Raw genomic sequence first — 22,140 nt, forward strand, 5'->3', positions numbered from 1 at the left:
TCCCAACCCTCCTTAAATTTTTTTCAGCTATTTTTATGGAAGACCAAAATCATGTCTGGGTTTTCTTGGATAGCATTTCTAGCAAAACTCATTTTCACTTATCTGAAGCTATGTTAACAGCAAAAAATATTCATAATTTCATTGCATTTATAATTCAAAAATAACTTTGAATGGAATTTGTTTTGAAAATATTTGTCATGATTATTTAAAAAATTTATTTTAAATTCAGAAATGTTGATGACATCCCCGAAGAAATAGAAGACAGTCCCTCCTATGATGATGATGATGAGGATGATGATGATGAGGAAGATGATGATGATGAAGATGATGATGACTTGGATGAAGATGATGAGGAAGAGGAGAAAGATATGGACCAGATGAGTGGTCATCTTTCTGACAATCAGTTGCTGGAGAAGGTCCTGCTGGAGAGCAGTAATTTGGGCTCATCCAGTCAGCCATTTATTGATGGCATCACACAGGTCCTGAAACCTGAGGCCACGAAGCTAGAGAGCTGTAACTGTGATCATTGCTCCCAGGTCAGACTGGAACAGCTGGTAAGGAACAAATAAGATAAGATAACTCTTTCTAATACAATGAAATGAGTGTATCGCAGCATCTAAGACCCCCTGAAACTGCTTGGTTAAAGTGAGTTTTAATGCTGAGGGCTGTTCTATTAAATGTACTTTGGACCTCGGAAAGGCACTTTTAAGCTGTAGTTGTCACTAGATATGGGTACTGTGATGGTTTTTTTACTGCAGTATATTGCAAGGACAACAGTTACGTTATTGGATAGCATTGTGTTCATTTGAGTGTGTTGCATGGCAGGAGGTTATGAAGGTCAAAGTTTATTACAAACTTTTTACTTGAACATATTGTTTGCTGTCACAGCATAAGTCTCAAAACACAATTCTGAACTTGTTAAGTTCATGTTTTCCAACTTGACAATTGACGATATTTTGTTATACCCTACAGAAAACTGGTCTAACTTTGGGGAAAAAACTGACTGCCTTACTGAGAAGGTCTGTATGGGTTAGCAGGTAAGAAATAATCACATATTACAGAGTTAAATGCACATCTCTACAAAGTGGTTGTCAGAATGTAGTGAACATAATCCAAAAACATATCCTGTATGAATTAGTAAAGTTTGACAGTAATCATATCCCCTATCAACTGGGCTAAGTATATGATTCATTTTATAGTGGGACAGCCTTGTACTGAAGTACATGGTAACACTATAATTTTACAGCCACTGTATGAAACTGGATCATATATTCCTTGTAACAGACCTGTGAATTTTGATTCACATGCTTGGACTTTTGTTATGGAGCAAAGTGGTAGAATGGAGATTCATGATATGATGAGCAGCATGGGAATTCAAAATAGCTAGGAAAAGCACTGGAACCTACTGCTTTTCAGGAAACTTGTACTAAATTATCGAGGGTTTAAAAATAGATGAAAAGTAAAATTAAAAATACTGTGTAGTACACCTTAATTTTTTTTGGATTGCAGATGAAGGTGGAGGAGAATCAGTGCCAGTGTCATGTTTGTCTTCAGCAGCAAGGGAAAACAGTCTCTACATCTCTACCTCAGCATGTTCCACCTGTAGTTCCACGCCCAGGAGAACTTCATTTATACCCTCACATCCACGGCTCCACAGGTCTTCATGGTCTGACAACAGGAAGGAACCATGTTCGACCACCACTTCTTCAACCACAGCTTTATGATTTACATTTGCCCATTCAGCAGAGACCAAAGCCTATCATTCAGAGCAAAGTTCCCATGAAATTGGACTTTGAAACACCAGATGGGATTCATGAACATATTTATCATGCTTATGGTGACTGGGATAATACATATGATCCGAGGCTTTTGTCAGGTTCTCCTCGATTCTCCGACAGTGAGCTTCTTCCACCACCTCCACTGTCCAGTCCATTTGGTACCAATTTCTTACCAGAATTCTCAATACCAAATAGTCAGATATGTACATCGGTCACCAATGTTACCTCTAGCCTCACTACCAGTACTTTCACCACTGCTTCGAGTCTCCAGTCCTCCTTTGTTACCTCAAGGTCTATGTCTGCAGAAAGCGCATTTTCGATAACCAAGGAACAGAGTGGTACTGATACAAGTGGCAATACCAGCAAATGCAACAGTCTAACTGCCAGTCCAAGTAAAAGTTACATGCCTCCCTGTACACGACCAGCTACCCTGGGTGGAAACAACTCCACAAAACCAAGTGAGAAGGTACATAGTCAGCATTGCAAGAAACACAACTTACAGGTCTCCAGTGGAAAGACCACAGGTAAATAATAATAATAATAATATTGTATTTGTAATGATGTAAATCAGAATGCAGCATTATGTATATTATCACAAAAAACAGAAATTCTTAAGCTTGGACAGCTGTCAGCAAAGGTCCAGGTATACCTTTTTAAAACCCACATTATTGGTGCATGAGATGTAGTTGCCACTTTCCAGTGGCTCTAGTGTCAACACTTTATAGACATTCTGTTCAAACTTTTTTATTTGCATAAGTTTCCTCAATCTCATGATAGGTTTTCACCATATATTGCATCACTCATTATGAATCTTAGACTAGACAATTTGTTCTACGACATTTTCACTTGTATCTTTTAGCTTGGGCATCGTTAGATTCATAGAAAATTTGCAGTGAGGTTTGTTTTCTAAACCCATAAATAATTTGCTTCATATATTGGTTGAATTATTATGAAACTTTGATAATGCAGCATGCTCACTTTATACCTTGGTGCCAAGGTCACTTTGTACAGATGTACTTCAATTTGGACTCTGTATGCAGAAGATGGCTTTCTTGTGTGATCTATTAAAAATATGGTTCACCACTTTGTGCTAGTTGTAGTAATGTGTTTACTGCTGTCTTTGCAAATCTTACTAAGTGTTCTGATTTGTGTTTTCAGTCCCAGTCGTAAGCACCATTCCCATCTGTCTTTCCATCAGACTTATGTCCCTTTTCCATCAGACTTGTGTCCCTTTTTCGTCAGTATGTCCATTCACACTTGTAATCAACATAGCCCTGCAACCCTTACATTTAATAGGATAACGTCTGGCACATGAATTGCCTTCTATTTATAAAGTAGATGTTCCTTTTAAAGGTTTCATCTGTTCTGATCCCATTTTGACATAGTCATTGCCTGTTTTAAACCATTTGTTTTTCTTCTTTGTACAGCAGATCCTTGTAACCAGCATAACTTTAAAACCATTCAACATATTCTGATTTTAACATATTCGACACAATTTGGTGAATTAGCTGCATCTTTTATATGTTTTGTTTCACAAATCTCATTTTGTATTAAGTTATGTCCATTCACAATTAACTTTATATCTTTACATATGATGTTTGTAACTAGAACGGGTCCAGAACCATTCCTTTTGGGAATTGTTTGATTTTTCCCAAATTGTTAACAAGTTTTTTTTTATATATCAGACCCTGAATGAGTTCAATTTCCCGCATATCACACCATCATCTGTTGAGTTTTGTCTGTTTATTTACCATCAACATGACTTTTGTTTCTGCAGCATAATTTTACAAAGGTTTGTTGGATTTCAAACAAATTTGGTTTGTGACTGTATATTGATGAGACCTTCAATGACTTCAATTTCCAGCATTCCATGACACCATACACAAGTTAGGCTTATATAGATTCCTCCTGATATTTTGACAGAATCATTTTACCAAAGTTTTTTCACTCAGATTTGGTAAACAGCTTTATATTGGTGGAATTCTGGATAAGTGTCCAGTGTTTCACACCATTGTTTTCAGGAAATATTTCCTTTTATTTCTTTCTCCAGCATAACTTCGTCAAGGTTTATTGAATTTCAACCAGATTTTGTCTGTGGCTTAATAAAATCGTGATTGTGCTTGATTTCCATCCTTCTACAACAGCATTTAAGCAGTTATGCCCCAAGATTGCCATTCCTCTTGATTTTGGTTTCCACAAGGTTTTTGAATTTAAAATTAATTTGGTATGTAGTGTTATATTGGAAATATCTTGAATGAGTTCAGTTTTCAGCTTTCTGTGACATCATTTTTAGTTGTTATGCCCCCATATTGCCTGACCTCCAGACCTTGATTTCCACAGCCTAACTTCTCTAGGGTTTATTGGTTTTCAGCCAGATTTTTCAGGCATCTTGATAACAACTAGACCTTAAATTAATTTCCAGCCTTCCATGTTATCATTTCGAAGAATTGTGGACTCAGATTGCCCATTTCTCTATTTAAGGCTTTACTTATCATGTTGTTCTTTGTGATGTGCTGATTGGTAATAGCTCTATGAACTGGGTTCTTTGTGATGCACTGATTGGTTATAGCACTATGAACTGGGTTCTTTTTGATGCACTGATTGGTTATAGTGCTATGAACTGGGTTCTTTGTGATGCACTGATTGGTTATAGTTCTATGAAGTGGGTTCTTTGTGATGCACTGATTGGTTATAGCTCTATGAAGTGGGTTCTTGGTGATGCGCTGATCGGTTATAGCTCTATGAACTGGGTTCTTTCTGATGCATTGAATGGTAATAACTCTATGAACTGGGTTCTTTGTGATGCACTGATTGGTAATAGCTCTAGTTTAGGGTTTTTCTATTGGCAGTTTCAAGAAGTTTGAAGGGGCAACTAATTCTTCTCAAGGTGTTTGTCCAATTGATAATTGGCTTACCAGATAAATGGCTAGTTAGATATATGTAACTCTTTTCTTTGAAAAAAAGAGGTTTGATAACAGGTCAGAAAACAATAAAGCGAAGCAAAATTGCCTATTTGTGGTTTGGTTATAATACTTTTAATGGTAATTTTTGCAGCAATAACACAATTGAGAAGTGAATTTGGAAAGTGTTGAGCGTTTTATTCTGTAACAGGCACTTCAAAATATAAGAGCAAACTCTCAGTTGTATGCCAGCCATAGAATTCACTGTCCAAGCTCACATAACCTGTCATAGCTTGATTGGACTGGTTAATTATAATCACTTGCATTTTTCTTAATGTTTATCTATTCAGTTTTGTCTCCTGTGCTTGTTCGTTAAGCATGTCAACAACAGTTTACATTCCATTCAAGCCCCCCCCAAATTTCATTCATTCACTCTGGGAGCATTTAAGACGCCCACATGTGAAAGCCTTCTCGCTGATGCGAACGAACCACCTTTATCACATCATAGAGAAATGCATTCCGCACAGTATGCTCTCAAAATTAACATAAACCCTTTGAACCCTGCCTGTTTTGGCTGTTTTTCCACCCAAATACAAAACCTTATACAAAAATAAACCAAATGCCATACCTCCCTTGGTCTTTCTAAATTTCTGAAAATGTCCATTTCCAAAACACCTCCCTGGCTACTTAAACAACCAAAAGTACTTTTTATGTTATATGATAGAAAAAACCAAGACAAACCCTTCCATCTTCCACAACTCTTATCATGAACTTCTTGCTGAATTTGAAAACTACACAAGATCTTATACTGACGGATCAGAGGATGAGGAAAAGGTTGCTGCAGCCTTTGTTAGTGGAAAACACACAACACAAGTTCGCTTACTAAATGGTACTACAATTTTTTCAGCTGAAATCGGAGCAATAGATCTTCTGCAATGTATTGAAAACAAACTTATTATAAACAGTATCATCTTCTCCAACTCACTGTCAGTACCTCAGTCACTACAAAATAGAAAACTGGAGAACCCATTATTAACCAATATTCTCGTCAAAAATACTGAGCTGAGTACCTCCCACAATATAGTATACTGTTGGTTACCTTGCCATATTGGTATTAAAGGTAATGAAAAAGCAGATTGCACTGCTAAGATGGCCCTATCCGAAGAACCATCTGATTTTAACTGCTAAGATTACCCTATCCGAAGAACCATCTGATTTTAAAATACCATATAATGATTTTAAACCTAATATCAAAGAGTCTTTACGTCAGAAGTGGCAGGCATCATGGAATGATGCATTGAATATTAAATTTCATGTCATCAAGCCAACCCTAGGAAAATGGACTCCTTCCTACAGAACCATCCGTAGCTAGGATGTAGTCATAGCAAGAATTAGACTTGATCATAATTATGTAACCCACTCCCACATACATAAAGGCAAAGACCCACCAGAGTGCATTTCTTGTAATGAACCCCTCACTGTTAAGCACTTGTTTCGACCTGCAACCTACGCGTGATCAGTATTACAGTGTGCATGATATGAAGGAACTTTTTGATACAATAAGTGTCACTTGATTTATAGAATTCCTAAAACAAGTAAACATTTACTCTAAGCTATAGCTTTTATGTCATCACCTTGAGCATTTTTATGTAATATATATACCATCCCATATTTTCCATAACTTTTCATCTGTCTTTATTAACATAGCCAATTACATTACTCGTTGATCGGGAAGCTTTATATATTACCCTTACCATCTTATCGTTTTACTTTCAGCTATTTGGTTTTGATATCGCTGGTCGATATGAAACATTTTATCATTTTTAAATGATCATATATATAACATTTTGTACGGCGCTAAATAGCCTAACAGTGCTGATGTGTGGTAAAAATCAGTCAGCTCATTTATTTTTAGAAATGTGAGTTTTTGTTTGCTTAGATAAAGTTTTAATGTTATTATTAAGAAAATTTTCATGTAGGTTTATATTGAGTCATTTTTGCTCTCATTCTATAGCTAAATGAGAAGCGAGTGTAACATCAAATGCATTTCTTGTCATCATATCTGAAACTTAATTAAAATGGATATTTACAGATCTGCTTTCTATGCTAGCTGTAGTAATAACGTTCAGATTGATCTAAGTTTGTTGTTGCCATTACTATGAGAGATTACATTAATTTTTCTGACTGCTAACCAGGTAACTTGTATGATAATCTTATCATCCATATCTGCAGAAAGGATTTATCCAGATTTCTTAAAAATCTTACACAGATTTGTCGTATATATATTTGCATTAAAATATTATATCACAATTGCTAAAGAGTGGTCTTTTTTGTACAACTACAGGCAATCATACAAACCATAACCATAACCAGCTAAAGGTGACACCTGAGTTTATCCAGAGTAAAGAGGGGCGACAAATGGTACAACAGATTGCAAGTACTCTAAAACCCAGCATCAACTCTCACTCCTGTAACCATGGCAACTCCAGAACAGCCAATCACATGCTAACAGGTGTTGATGCTCAGAGCGGCAATGTTTGTGCAAATTCAGTCTCCCTTCCAACATCAGTCAACAATGTCAGTGTGGGTACCTCTACAGTGTATACAGAGCCTGACTGTGATGGTCACCATGATGACAACTATGACAGCATTGATGACAGTTGCTCAGAACAAAGTTCCTCCACTTCCACATCCAATCAGAAGGAAGGAAAGTACTGTGACTGCTGCTACTGTGAATTCTTTGGCCATACTAATGTAAGTGTCACAAGTCTATAATCTATCTAGCCATCATACTAAGAAGAGAATGTACTATAATTCATACAGTTTTAGTGAGTTTAAAGTTTTATCAAATTGAACAAATTTTTAAGAAAATTGTATGCACACTAAAATGTTCTGATAACAGTATTTGTATGATAGTAATGTTTACCCAGATAGTTCTGAAAATTTGTTACTGGGATATATATTATTAGTCACCATTCAATTAGCACCATGTTATACGAAGCACACAGATGGAAAGACTTGAAGACATTACTTTTAAAAGTGCTATGATTCATGTTTTTTATTTAATTCACTGACATGTCATTGTTAGTGGTGATTCATATTATGCGTAGTTTGATTACACCTGATTCTGAATAAAATGGCCACACTTCATTTCACCTCTGCTGACCGGCACAACATGCAAGCATATCAGTTTTCATTAGATAGGTTGAAGCTATTAACAAAAGTGTTTTCTTTTCCAATCGGCAATTCATTAAGATTTTGTACTGCTGACATGTTAAAAATTCAGATTTTGTTAAATAGAATCACACTAAATTATCGATTTGCATCAGAAAGTAGTGAGTCTGTTGAAATCCTGACTAAATCTTACAAGATGCATACATATAAGGGACGCTTGCCTTGGAGTTAAATTTAGTAATCTTCATGAAAGGAGTATATAATTGTCCATTATAATTGTTAGACGTGGACCTAAAAAACCTTAAAAAGCCTAAAATTTCGTTTTCATCTTAGAAACCTCAAAAAACCCCCCTCCCCCACACACAACTGAAGGAAACTTAAATGATACTTTAAACAATAGATTTGCAAATTTGAAACTGACAAACTGCTCTATTCTGATTCCACAAGAAATGCATTTTTTTAAACATGGTCTTTTTGTACGGTTAGCCTAGCAGTTGAGAAAGTGCACAAATTTCTTAGCACTTGCAAGTATTTGTTTTTTTAAATATTAATTTTCACTTTATCTTCTTTTTATTTTATTTAGAAAGAAACTTAAGTTTTGAGCCACAATTTCTTTTTTTTCTAAAAAAAAATCTTGCACCCTCAAATTTGTTAATTTGATTTCACTTCTAGTCCTGAATAAGGAACCTGTCCAAGGTAGACACTAATGGACAGAGAATTATTTTCATCCCAAAAAGGGGAACTGTAATAGCTCGTTGGTAGAGTGTCAAATTCATAATCCAAGAGTCACAGGTTTGATACCTGCCCAGGCCAGACAGGGATGCACAGCTGCCAAGTGTCCTGTTTTTTCTGTACCTGCCCCATATTTTGGACCTGAATATGGGTGTACATTATTTTTGCAAATAAAAAAATTCCTTGCAATTTTCAATTTAGAACGGGCACTCGGTTCTATTCTGATAGAAATGTATCACTTGTATATAGGAATACAGTTCTGCAGTATCATTGGTTCATTTTAAATCGAGGCTACCATGCCTGTCTTTATCCGCCATATTGGATTTCACAAACAGTTACTGCTGTCACTGTATCTCATCTTCGTAATATTCAACTTCTGATCATGTTGAATAGGAAAGCAGAATAGTCAGAATTTTCTCCAGGAAAGACAAGAAAATAGAACGGGAAGGACAATTGTGCAGTCTTGTTTAGACTTGAGAAACCATCTAGTAATGGAGAAAACTATGTTTTGCAAATTGTGTAATGTGATTTCACTATTGGGCATGGAGGCGCCAATGAAATACAAGAGCACAATAAAGCTAATAAACATCAGCTTGCTGCTTCATTATACACAATTCAGTCTGAACTTACTACATATATAAATACCAGAGAGAACCATGATGTAATTCGATCAAAATTCAGTTTAATAAATTTCTTTTAGAAATGAACCTTTCTGTTTCAGTTACTAGTGTTGCTGGTGATTTATTTTGCACACGTTTTCCAGACAGTAAAATTGCAAAGGATTACTCGTATGCTAGAATGAAAACAGTTTAGTAAGAAAATCACAGAATTGAGATCATCAAATCAATAATGATTGGAAAATAAACAAGGTGTGGAAAAGACTCCTATAAACAGACTGTGGCTGAGTGTGTTGCACTCTTGCACCTTCTGAATGGGCACCCGAATGGAACATGGTGCCTGTCCAGAAGGTACAGTTGTGCAACACATGCATCTTTGACATTAAATAATTATATAAAGCACTGTCCAACTTTACTGATGGTTGTATATGTTGTAAATAGTTACATATACATTAAAAATTTTAAAATCAGTATTAGTTCCTGAAAATCAGTATTTTTTCCACAAGCAATCAGTATTTTTGTATTCGGGGGTTGGCAGCTATGGGGTTGACTGCATCTGTGTCTCCTTGGGAAAGGCAGTTAACTCCTATTTCTGTTGCATAATATCGCCAATAATGTTTGAAATGAGATGTTGAAACCAACAGCATCTCCCAAGTGTCCAGTCTCCCTATATTTAACCATTCAGAATTTTGAACTTGCAAAGAAAATAGAAATATGCATTGCCTTACTTATGGTTCAGAAAGATGACAAACATAATTTAAATTGATACGTAGGACAACAATGTCTCAAATCTTAATTGAAAAGTATTGTTTGTAGCATGTGAATAAATTGTTCATATTGATACATTAATCTTGGAGACTCCTTAGAAAATATTTTGGGTCTGTGAAAGAAATGTGCTTATTGTTGTCATTTCTTTTCACAGACAAGTTTCTCTAGTTACTTGCCTATTGCTAGACATCACTGTAATCTGCCACACTGCAGACATTGTAGCAGTATGACTGAAAAATTGTTAAAGCTACATTTAAAATCCAGATTACACTAATCCAATTAACTTGAGGTTTTAAGAAATAAATGTTACTTTTTGAGTGAAATTCTTTATATGCCTTGTGATATCTCAATCCAGTTTTTTTCATCATTACATTAATTCTTTTTTAAGGCTTAGACACCTTGAAGCTAATAGTATTGCCTATACTCACATACAAGTGGAGTCCAACTGCAAACAACATAGAACCTATCTACCTTTGCATAATGTACCAGAAGATCAGGATCTGTGGTGTTTGCCCCATTGATTACTTGATACACTGCCTAGACCCAGATCTGCCATTTGAAGTTTGATTCAACTTGTTACTCGTACACACTCCAACCAAATCAATGGAATGGCTGTATAGTGCCCTAAATGTTGATCTGGCGACTCAGTTATGGCCCCTTTTTGACTTGGACTTTGCCTGTCAGTTTTGCTTTCACACGTTAACTTTTGAAGGACATCATGGATTGACATCAAATGAACTTTTTCCCTTCCATTTTGCTTCAGTATGATAGCTTTCAAAGGACTTCATGGTCCAAAACTTAGATTTGGTACAAGATTTAACATTAAGATGATATAGGTCAAATTTAGTTTTCACTATTGTCCTAGGGCATTCTGACCCTATTCATATAAAGCTTTAAAATTCTATTTTGTATCATCTCATTAATTTTGGAAGAGTCTTGTGGGTTAAAATCAAATTTGTTGTAAGGCTTACATTAAAAAGATGTCAGGTTTCATTTTCACCATTTCCTTTTAAAATTTGAAGTTTTGATAAATACTAAACACTTTTGAATAATTTGATGGATTTGTTTGAGGCTTTACATTAAGGAGATGGGCTGCAAGTGGCCGAGTGGTATAAAGCTCTCATTGTTACAGATCGCTGACATTTCACCTCTATGGGTTCGAAACTCAGGTTCAGCCAATGTGGGTATGTGAGAAAGCTTGCCAGTAGCTTCTCATGGCTTGGTGGTTCTTTCCTGGGTTTTCCTGGGTTCTTCCTCCAGTATTTATACTGGTGGCCATGTATAGCTGATCTTTTGCTGAAAAATGGCATTAAACCCCACAACAACAACAACATTAAGAAGATCCAGCTAAGTTTGATTATTGATAGTTTTTGGGCACAATTTTATGGTGTTGTTACCCTTGCTTTACTTGGAATGTTGCCTTTTTTTAGTTGCATTTTAGTTTTTTAATCATAAATGTGACTTCTTTTTTGTAGAAATAAACATAATGGATTTGTTTGGTGGTTACACTCACTTCATTTTTTTTCCTTTGCAGCCACCTATGGCTCCAACGAGCAAAAATTATCATGAAATGAGAGAAAAATTGCGGCTTCGTCTGAAGAAAAGGGTATGCTTTGTTTCTTTACTTTTGCCCTTCATTAAGCATGCGGCATCTGGCATGCATTCCTTCACATTAAATCACAGAAGCGATTTCTATCAAATTTGGCAGAAAGCAATCTGGCATGAAGGCTTCACAAGTTTTAGTAAATTATATCAGTCTGCAATCCAATATGACCATTACTAAAAATGGAAAAATCAATATTTGTGCTGACATAAATCCAACCTGTGAGATATCGCCATTGTTAATGCTCATTTGTCATTGTATATTGACAGTTTCATTTACTAGATTGATCTCACCAGAAGTCTTGGGCAGTCAGTAGATTACAGCTTATTGTCAGTCTTCTTACATAACTATGACAAGATCTCGTTCATTGGTTTTTCATATGCCACACAATCATAGCAGTATTAAATTAGCAATTTTCCTGTTCTGATATATCCAAAATCTCATTTGTTTAAGGTTGGTACTGATTATTTTGCAGTTGGGTTTTAATTTTCCAAAAATAGGCAGAAAGGCTGAATGATGGTGGGGAGACCATACATTTGGTGTATAATCCTGTTGAAAGAACAACTCTATGATACAATAGTTAGGTGATAGAAAAGTTTGGAACCATCAAACTCTTTTATGATAAGGCCATGGCATAGAAAGTCAAAAGACGATTCTTTTCTCTGTTGTTCTGTGTTATTAGTATATGCAAATTATTCCAAATTACAGCCTTAAAAGCAAATTGCTTTTGGAAGAGTTATTTGCCTTATGCTTCCTTAGCATCTTGTATGTTATAATTAAATTATCAGTGCATTATGCTTATGATGGAAATATTTTAATGCTTTTAATATTCTCAGAACAAAAATGTTTTTGTCATCCAACATTTCTAAAAGATATGTGTAGGGTTTGAACATATTTCTTCTGGTAATACAGCTTTGTATCCCAGATTTTGCTTCAAAGAGTAATTTTTATTGTTGTTGTTGTTGTTCTTGGGTTTAACGCCATTTTTCAGCACAAGATAGGCTATACATGGCGGCCAGTATAACTGGTGGAGGAAGAACCCTGGAAACTCGGGGAAGAACCATCAACCCACGAGAAGCTACTGGCAGGCTTTCCCACATACCCACGCTAGTCAAAGAGTAATAAAGGGCAGTACAATATTTCTGCAACTTATCCATGTTATTCAACTTGTCCATGTTATTCAGCTTGTCCATGTTATTCAACTTATCCATGTTATTCAACTTGTCCATGTTAATCAGCTTGTCCATGTTATTCAACTTGTCCATGTTATTCAGCTTGTCCATGTTATTCAGCTTATCCATGTTATTCAACTTGTCCATGTTATTCAGCTTGTCCATGTTATTCAACTTATCCATGTTATTCAACTTGTCCATGTTATTCAGCTTGTCCATGTTATTCAACTTGTCCATGTTATTCAGCTTGTCCATGTTATTCAACTTATCCATGTTATTCAACTTGTCCATGTTATTCAGCTTGTCCATGTTATTCAACTTGTCCATGTTATTCAGCTTGTCCATGTTATTCAGCTTGTCCATGTTATTCAACTTGTCCATGTTATTCAGCTTGTCCATGTTATTCAACTTGTCCATGTTATTCAGCTTGTCCATGTTATTCAGCTTATCCATGTTATTCAACTTATCCATGTTATTCAGCTTGTCCATGTTATTCAACTTATCCATGTTATTCAACTTGTCCATGTTATTCAGCTTGTCCATGTTATTCAGCTTATCCATGTTATTCAACTTGTCCATGTTATTCAGCTTGTCCATGTTATTCAACTTATCCATGTTATTCAACTTGTCCATGTTATTCAACTTGTCCATGTTATTCAACTTATCCATGTTATTCATGATAGTGATTATCAATGTATTCTGCAGAATGAGCTAAAAGGTGATGATTTCAACCATTCATGTGCAAACCTGAACAACAACAACAACAACAACAATAGGAACCATCAGTATATTGCTCCTCAGTCCCCTCATCCGCACCAACAAGATCCCTTGGATGTCAAAGGGCTGGATGAATTGGTCAAGTTTATCAATGGCTCAGAGGAAAGGGAAGATATGAATGGCCTGAAGCCTCTGAGTGCTAAGGCAGCCAAGAGAGCAAGGCAGAAACAGAGAAAGGTAGCTTATCTATTACATGCTTTTTTCCCCTTGCATTATAGAGTCTGACAAATGTTAGAATATTTTAATGGGCTACCAGAGGCAAGTAGCACATTTGAAATTTATTTACCAAAAGAAGGTACTTGAATAGGAAACTGTTAGCTTTATGGCTATCATTTTATTTTCTACATGTGATGAATAATTATTATCATTCCTAAAGTATTGTTGTATGTATATTTGGAACTAATAAGGAACTATTCATAATTTATAGTAGTTCACTGGGCTACCATACTTCAGTGGACAGTAGCCCACACATTACTTTTCGGTACAGTATTTGTTGGACCTTGATCTGTCTTAGCATATAGTAACAGGTATGAAAGTGCTGTTTGCAGTCAATATGGTTTTCTTCAAACTGTTTACATATTACCCACAAGAGTAGTTGCAGGAAGTGAGATGTGTCATTTAAATTAGTTCGATAACTAATGTATTTTTAGATCACCTTACCATAAGATCAAATGAGCTTATGGTATTGTGCCATATCCATCATCTGTCATCTGTCCATCATTTGCTTGTTACCAATCTGGAGGCCATGTTATCTGATTTTGATCAAACTTGGAACACGAGTTTACATCATCAGTATCTCAGATGAGTTCAAAAATGATATCTATGCACATTTGCTGAGGTGATCTTGCTTCTGTTTGGCCATGTCTGTTGCCACTGTGGAGTCCATTATCAACAATAAACAAGAACTATATATATTAATGAGGTGACCATGCAGTCGAATTGGATGAGCTTGGTACCATTCTGGTAGCCATATCTCTGATCTGACTTTAATCAAACTTGGAATGTGGGTTAATCTCTTGGATGAATTTGATAATGAGCAAGAGTCATGCATATTATTGAGATAATCTTGCGTCTGATTGGCCAAGTTTGTTACATTCTGGAGGCCATATTTCTGATCAGATTTTGATAAACCTGTTATATATATATATATATATATATATATATATATATATATATATGATCAGGATGATCAGGATTGTGCATGGGTTTGATAATTAATGAGATCCACACAATAATGAGGGCATCTTGCATCTCACTGACTCAGCTTGTTACAACTGTAGAGACTAGTTTTTTTAATCAATTTTGTGTAAACTTGGTAGACTTGAATCCTCAAGATATTCATTGAGTTTTATTATGAGCAAGATCTGCACATAGTAAAGAATTCCAATGTAGTTAGAAATAATTCTCATATTGTATGCAATATAATTAGTATTCTTTTTTAGCTCACCTGGCCATAAGGTCAAATAAGTTTATGGTATGACCCTATATCCTTTGTGTAACATCAGTCCGTCAACTATTGATTTTTAATTACATTTTGATCAAACTCGGAACTTGGGCTTGTATCATCAGAATATCAGATGAGGTATTTAATTAGCAAGATTCATGCATATTAATGAATAGTCATACATATTTGAATGGCTACATGCAACTATAATTCAAACTCATCATCATCACTGTATTAGTTGGGGTGATCTTATATGTTTGTCTGAACTTGTTATGATCCATATTTTATTTTCAGACTTGAGATTTGTGATAATATCATCAAGTTCTTGGACGGATACAATAATAAGTCAGATGTATACAAATGAGATTATTAAATGAGATTATTAAATGAGATGATCTTATATCTAATTGGCTGAGCCATGGAGACAAAATTCTGATCCAGTATTGATCAGATTTGAAACATGGGCTTGTATTATCAGGATCTTGAATGGGTTCTGAACAAGAAACAATCCACACATATTAATAAGATATCTTGTTTGACTAAGCTTGTTGCCCTCTGGAAGCCATATTTCTGATCCTGTTTTGATCTGACTGATGATGTTGGCATTTGTCATCAAGATCTGTGCCAGGTTTATTAATGAGTGAGATCACCACAGATTAATGAGATTGACTGAGCTTGTTACCACTATGGTTGCCATAATTTTGATCCAGTTTTGATTAGACTAGGAATATTGGCTTATGTAAAGATCTTGCCTTTATTTAAAATAGCAAGAGTCGTTCAGGTTAGTGAGATGATTTGCCTCTGATTGGCTAAGCTTGTTACCTTTCAGGAGATCTGATTATGATAAAATTTGGAATATCATCTAGATCACAGGTGAATTGAATAATGAATAATATTAATGCAATAATGAGGTGATGTTGCATCATTGCTGAGCTTGGGTATGATTTTTTCTTTAGCTAACCTGGCCTCGAGTGAGATCCACACATATTAATAAGGTAATCTTGCATCTTATTGGCTAAGCTTGTTGCCACTCTAGAAGCTATATTTCTGATCATATTTTCATCAGAAGCCATATTTCTGATCCTATTTTCATCATACTTTGGCCTTATATCATCACAATCTTTGACAGTTTCAGTAATGAGCAAGATCCATGCATATTAAACAGGTGATCTTGCATAAAACTGCCTGAGCTTATTACTGCTCTAGAAACCATAACTCATGTCCAGTTTTGATCAAAATTGGAATAAGGACTTGTATCAAGATCTTGGATGGTCTCAAACCTGAACAGGCTACATGAATATTAATGAGAATTTATCTGAGCTTGTTGCGACTGTTCAAACCATATTTTTTAAATCTTACCTTTATGAAACTTAAAAATATAGGTTTTTTAATAAAGTACTTTTCATGTGATTGGCAGTTTAATATCTCTCTAGATCTTGAGACCATTTCTCATCATATTTCTGTAAACTTGGTAAATGGGTTTTTGTCATAGAGATCTTGAATGACTTTAGTTAAAAGCAAGAGACTGCATATTAATTACACTGTTACCTTTATATCAAATTTTTATCAGAATATAGTAGAAATAGGTAAAATCAGCATGATAAAAAGTTTTGGAAGATAGTTTAATTAGGTTGTATTCTTATAATGTTACATAAGCATACTTTGTGAACAAAAAAATCAGTGAGAAGAGCAATATCAGGCCTACTTGGGCCTCATGTCATACTTGGAATAAAGACTTGCATAGCCCAGATCTCACAGGAGTTGGTGATGATTGAGATCTGCATTTTAATGAGGTCATCGTCAAATTGAATGACTGGATTTGTGAACACTCCTAAGACTATTTCTGGTCAGACTTGTTGCTGCTGTAGACTCTATTTCTGATTAGACTTACTACCACTCCAGAGACTTTATTGCTGATCTAATTTTATTAAACATAATAAATAGACTTGAATTTTAAGATTTCAGTTCAATACAGTTATAGGCGAGATCCATGGATAGTAACAAGGTAATCTTGTTTCAGAATGACTGAGTTTTTGTCAGTACTTAAAACTGTTTCTTGAAAGACATATATACAGTGTGATCCCACTGTAGCATGCTCCATTATAACACGAATTCGAATACAACACGGTTGTGGCATGGCTCCTGAAATTTTATGTACATGTATTTTTCTTGTACATGAAAAAAAATTATTTCTGAAAAGTATGAAAAAAATGTAAAATGTTTATTACCATTTTGGGGAAGAGATCGCGCATGCATATTGCAAGGCGATTGTGGAGTGCCTCCAGAAATGTTATATGTATTTTTCTATTATGCAATAAAAAGTTTTTTCTTTTTAAAAGTACGAATAATAAATTGTATAATGTTTATCTAGCATCATGTAGGGCTTCGCCAATGTCGCAAACTGCGATTTTATTTTCCTTACTGGCAGCAAAATAGACCATCTGGTGATTTTTTTTTTATATTGGCGATATAGTTGGCTGTTTAAACTTGTATATACAACCATTAGTTTGGCGTGGAGAAATTGAGAGGCCCCGTGAAAGGAAGCTGCAAACCTGATATAAAATGCACTGAAATTTGTCTATTGTTACATAAACAATTTCTTTGTCCATATTGACAAACCCACATATGTTGACATTGAGTATGAGTACTGTATGTTGTGAGATATCAGCTTTTTTTGTTGCTGACATTTCTGGTAGCTGAGATAACCGGACAAAGCATTATGTTGTAATCTATCTTTTGTCAGATTTTTGGCCACTTGACAGTAATTAATATATTTACATAGACTGATATTTGTGTGAATGGTATGTAAAATTCCTCTTCTTTCCACTCAGAATTAAATCCTTCAGAACACCCACATTTTCTGTATTAATCCTTGTCATCAGACCAGAACACCAGCATCTCTATCGTCTGTTGACCCTTTGTTAAATTGAGTGGAAGGCAGCATCACTCTGGGGGCCCAGAGTGGCCGAGTGGTCTAAAGCGCTGTCCATTATGGATCACTGCCATCTCACCTCTGTCTGTGTGGGTTCGAGTCTAGGATTCAACCAATGTGGGTACATGAGAAAGCTTGCCAGTAGCTTCTCGTGGGTCGGTGGCTCTTCCCGGGGTTTTCCCAGGTTCTTACTCCACCATTAATACTGGCCGCCATGCATAGCCTATCATGTGCTGAAAAATAGTGTTAAACCCCCCCACAACAACAACAACAACAGCATCACTCTGCTACCACAAATGTAAAAAAAAAAATTAAAAAATCTTGTTGGTTAATTCAGTAGGCAGGAAGGAACTGTAACTACAATCAACTAAACAACGGCCAATTCTGTTTTTTAAAAATGTACCCAGATAAAAGATAAAGATAAAAATTACCTTTGAAGCACCAACTGTTTTGAAAACGTAATAAGCAACTGGAAAAAAAATCAGTCTCAATCATGCAATACAATTATTTGATGTTGCCGCCACAATAAGAAATGGGTATTTGTTTGGTTCTCCAAAGCTGGCATTTAGCGGTGACGTAAATAACGCATGCACATTTCATCAAGGAAAGCCAACTACAATCTTCAATAAAAACAAAAAACATTTTTTCAAAGAATTCAGTACCAAACTTAAATAAAAGCAATGGAATCTGATGGATATTTTCATTTTCCAATGTGACTGTAACATATTTACTGTGCCGTGAAAGTTTCCTTTTTGCAGAGAAAAGGTTTGTGCTCATGAATGCTACCAACGGCGGCTTAAAGCGCAAACTAACTTTTACCGACTTGGGATGTACTGAAAAATAAATGTGCTTCATCGTTCGTTACGTGATTGTGCTATGTTTATCCACTGACATCAGACCTATATGACCTGTGACAAAATTATTGAATATTTTAAATCTGTGTACATTTTTATGATGGAATTACTTGTATTGTGGATTCAATGTATGTGATGAGATTCATGGATGAGTACACGGTATTGACACTCTATTCATGTTATACATAAGATATGTATATATAAAACAGTATACACGTATATATACCAATCCATAGTTCTCTAAATAAAGTAAAATATTATATATATATATTATCAGTTTTCAATACAGGTGTATTTCCCATTTAATATGCATCGATTTGAGGTTGTAACTATGCCATTGAAGCACATATTTTACTGCCTGCATTTATTACCTACATCACCCACCCACCCCGCAAATCTTTTTGGGGTACATGCATCATTTTCTTCAGCTAACTGACCTGGCTGCTTATAACACTGTTCGATCTATAACACGGTCGGGTTCTATGGCTACCATGTTATAGCAGGGTTACACTGTGTGTGTGTGTGTGTTTGTGTGTGTGTGTATGTGTTGACTTTTGTAAATAGACATGTATTATTCTGATGCACGTGAGCTTTATTATCAGTAAGATCAACCCGTACTAATGAGTTGGTCATGCATCTGATTGAATCAACTTCTTACCATTTAGGTGATGATATTAATGACTCAGTTTTAATCCAGCTTGGTCAATAGTCTAATATTGTCAAAATGTTGGATGACGAAGAATTATTTAGTACAAAATTTGTATCAGTATTGAGAATTTTTAATCCCTCTTTCAACTGTTTAATTTTTATCAAACCAGTGTCATGTACATTTTAATAATGCTAGTTTCTTCAGCAAGGCTTATTTTGAAGAAGGAAAAAAATGTTTTAAATTAAATTAAAAGGTTCAGCTGGGTCCAGCAAGATGACTTTTGTGTAAATTATTAGATTCATGTTCGCTGTATTGCATGAAGTCTGTGTAAATTAATAGATTCATCTGGGCCCTGCCTCATGAAGTCTGGGTCAATTATAGATTCAGCTGGACCCATCCTCATGAAGTCTGGGATAATAGATTCATCTGGGCCCTGCCTCATGAAGTCTGGGTCAATTGTAGATTCAGCTGGACCCATCCTCATGACGTCTGGGATAATAGATTCATCTGGGCCCTGCCTCGTGAAGTCGGGGTCAATTATAGATTCAGCTGGACCCATCCTCATGAAGTCTGTGTTAACAGATTCATCTAGGCCCATCCTCATGAAGCCTGGGTCAGTTAATCAATTCAACTGGGCCCTGCCTCAATCGGTCTCTGAAGCATGTAGTAACGCCATTTTTCATCCATCCTTCAACTGTTTGGTTTGTGCAACATAACTTCATTAGGAACTGTTGAAAATGAACCAGAATTAATACATGCATTACCTTGAAAAGACCTCAAAAGAGTTTGATTTCCAACCTTCGTTCTTCATTTCCAGGAGTTATAACCCTGGTTGCTTATTCTCCTGAGTTTGGTTTACACAGCCTTTTTTTAAATACATTTGTTGGTTTTCAGTTAGATTTGATATGCAGCTTTATGTTACTGAGACCTTTAATGGTGTTGATTACCATCCATACATTTTTTCAGGACCTGATTGCCCATTCTGGTGATTTGGTTTCTACAGCATTACTCTACCATGGTTTGTTGGCAGCCTTATATTAATTAGACCTTGAATAAGTTTGATTTCAGCATTCTGTAACATCATTTACTGGAGTTATGGCCCCTTATTGTCCATCATCATGCCTTTGGTTTCAGCACCATAAATTTACCAAGATTTCTTTGATTTTGAACCAGATTTGGTTGTGGACTTGACATAGATGAGACCTTTTGTTCGATTTCCAGTTTCCATAATATCCTAGGAGTTATGGCCCCTGATCATCATTCCCACTTTGGTTTTGTATACAATTCTTGACCAAGAATTTTTGGTCTTTATACTGATCAAGTGAAAAGTTATGACTCCTGATTTTCGGTCCATTATTGTTTTCTGCAGCATAACTTTGCTAAGGCTTGTTGGATTTATCATGCACCTTTACATTGATGAGATTTCAAAATATCAAATTTCTAGTATTCCACATTATCATTTAGGCCAATATGGGTATGTGAGAAGGCTTGCCAGGAGCTTCTCGTGGGTCAGTGGTCCTTTCTGTGGTTTTCCCTGGTTCTTCTTTCACCATTTATACTGGCTGCCATGTATAGCCTATCTTGTGCTGAAAAATGGCGTTAAACCCTACAACAACAACAACATTTATCATTTAGAGTAGTATATGTCCTCATATTTAGTGTTTCTCTTTATGCACATTTGTGCATCAGGGATGAACACTGAAAAAAATTGATGTACACATTTTGGTTCCCTGCTTTGTTTACTCCATTTTATGCTCCTCTATTTGTATAGCAGATTGCAATGCAGGGAACATACAAAACAAGGAACCAGAGTAGCATAGGCAATGTTATGATGGAGTAGCTTTCCCTAATCTCACAAGCTCTCATGAAATTTCCATCGAGCTCAGCAAGATGTCATCTAGATGTTTAACCTCAATGCTAGTTGCACTAGAAAGTGATCTCCAGATTAAAATGGCTTGCATTAAGAATCATTAGCGAAGAAAGTGAAAGAAGCAGAACACAAAAGAGTAACTGTGGATATAACTTTAATGAAAAATGGAGAAAAATTACCTTGACTGGAATACGGCACAGCCATTAGGATTACTGGTGTGACTTATCACGTGATTGCGAAGACTGCCAAAGTGAATAATCCTTTCGTGACTGGGTTTAAGAATTTCAAAAAGTCTGCCCTAATTTGCCACAAGATATCTGGAGAACACATTATAACCCAAGACATTCTTTCACAAAAAAGAAATCAGTAAACTTACAGAGACAAATGTGTTATTTGGATTACAAAGTCAGGGGGTCATTGCAGATTTTGTTGGTTTTAACTTTAGCTGCAATCAAAGAAAGATCTTAAAGTTAAAGTGTAACTTATTAGAAGGAAGATGAATCATTAGCCTCCTTGATTTTTGTTCTGGGACAAAGTACGATGAAACCGATAATAGTACACATTTTATGACAGGCAGTAAATTAACTGCCATTTGGTTAAAAAGATTTTTTTGGCTTTTTGTATTGGCTTGTATGTAATGTGTTGGTCTATAATATTGCTTCAAACAATTATAAGGAGACTGCTAAAAGTACGACTTTAAACTAAAAGAAAAATGAACTAATAAAATTATCCTTTGAATGGACAATGTATTTGTTTGTTAATTGTGCATGTTGGTTTACTTGTATGTTTAGAGTGAGAGAGAGAGTGTGTTGTGCAAGTTGCAGTATCTTATTTCAAGCTGAAAAAGTACAAGTCTGGTGAAAATTTGTC

General features: G+C 35.5%; 1 protein-coding gene across 2 annotated transcripts in view; it reads left to right on the forward strand.

The window, feature by feature from the left end:
• The window catches only part of LOC149795572 (protein FAM193A-like), a 94,003-nt gene that overhangs the window by 59,899 nt on the left and 11,964 nt on the right, over positions 1-22,140 (forward strand). The window contains exons 12-17 of one of the 2 annotated variants that reach the window (XM_089965407.1): positions 230-554; positions 1,510-2,302; positions 7,023-7,432; positions 11,504-11,575; positions 13,450-13,698; positions 15,922-15,960. In XM_089965407.1, coding sequence (XP_089821533.1) covers positions 230-554; positions 1,510-2,302; positions 7,023-7,432; positions 11,504-11,575; positions 13,450-13,698; positions 15,922-15,960 — 1,888 coding nt within the window. The remainder of the gene's footprint in view (positions 1-229; positions 555-1,509; positions 2,303-7,022; positions 7,433-11,503; positions 11,576-13,449; positions 13,699-15,921; positions 15,961-22,140) is intronic. The other variant, XM_089965408.1, reaches the window with a different exon arrangement.

The sequence above is a fragment of the Sinohyriopsis cumingii genome, chromosome 7 (assembly GCF_028554795.1).
Source record: "Sinohyriopsis cumingii isolate HCF-2022 chromosome 7, ASM2855479v2, whole genome shotgun sequence".
NCBI lineage: Eukaryota > Metazoa > Mollusca > Bivalvia > Unionida > Unionidae > Sinohyriopsis > Sinohyriopsis cumingii.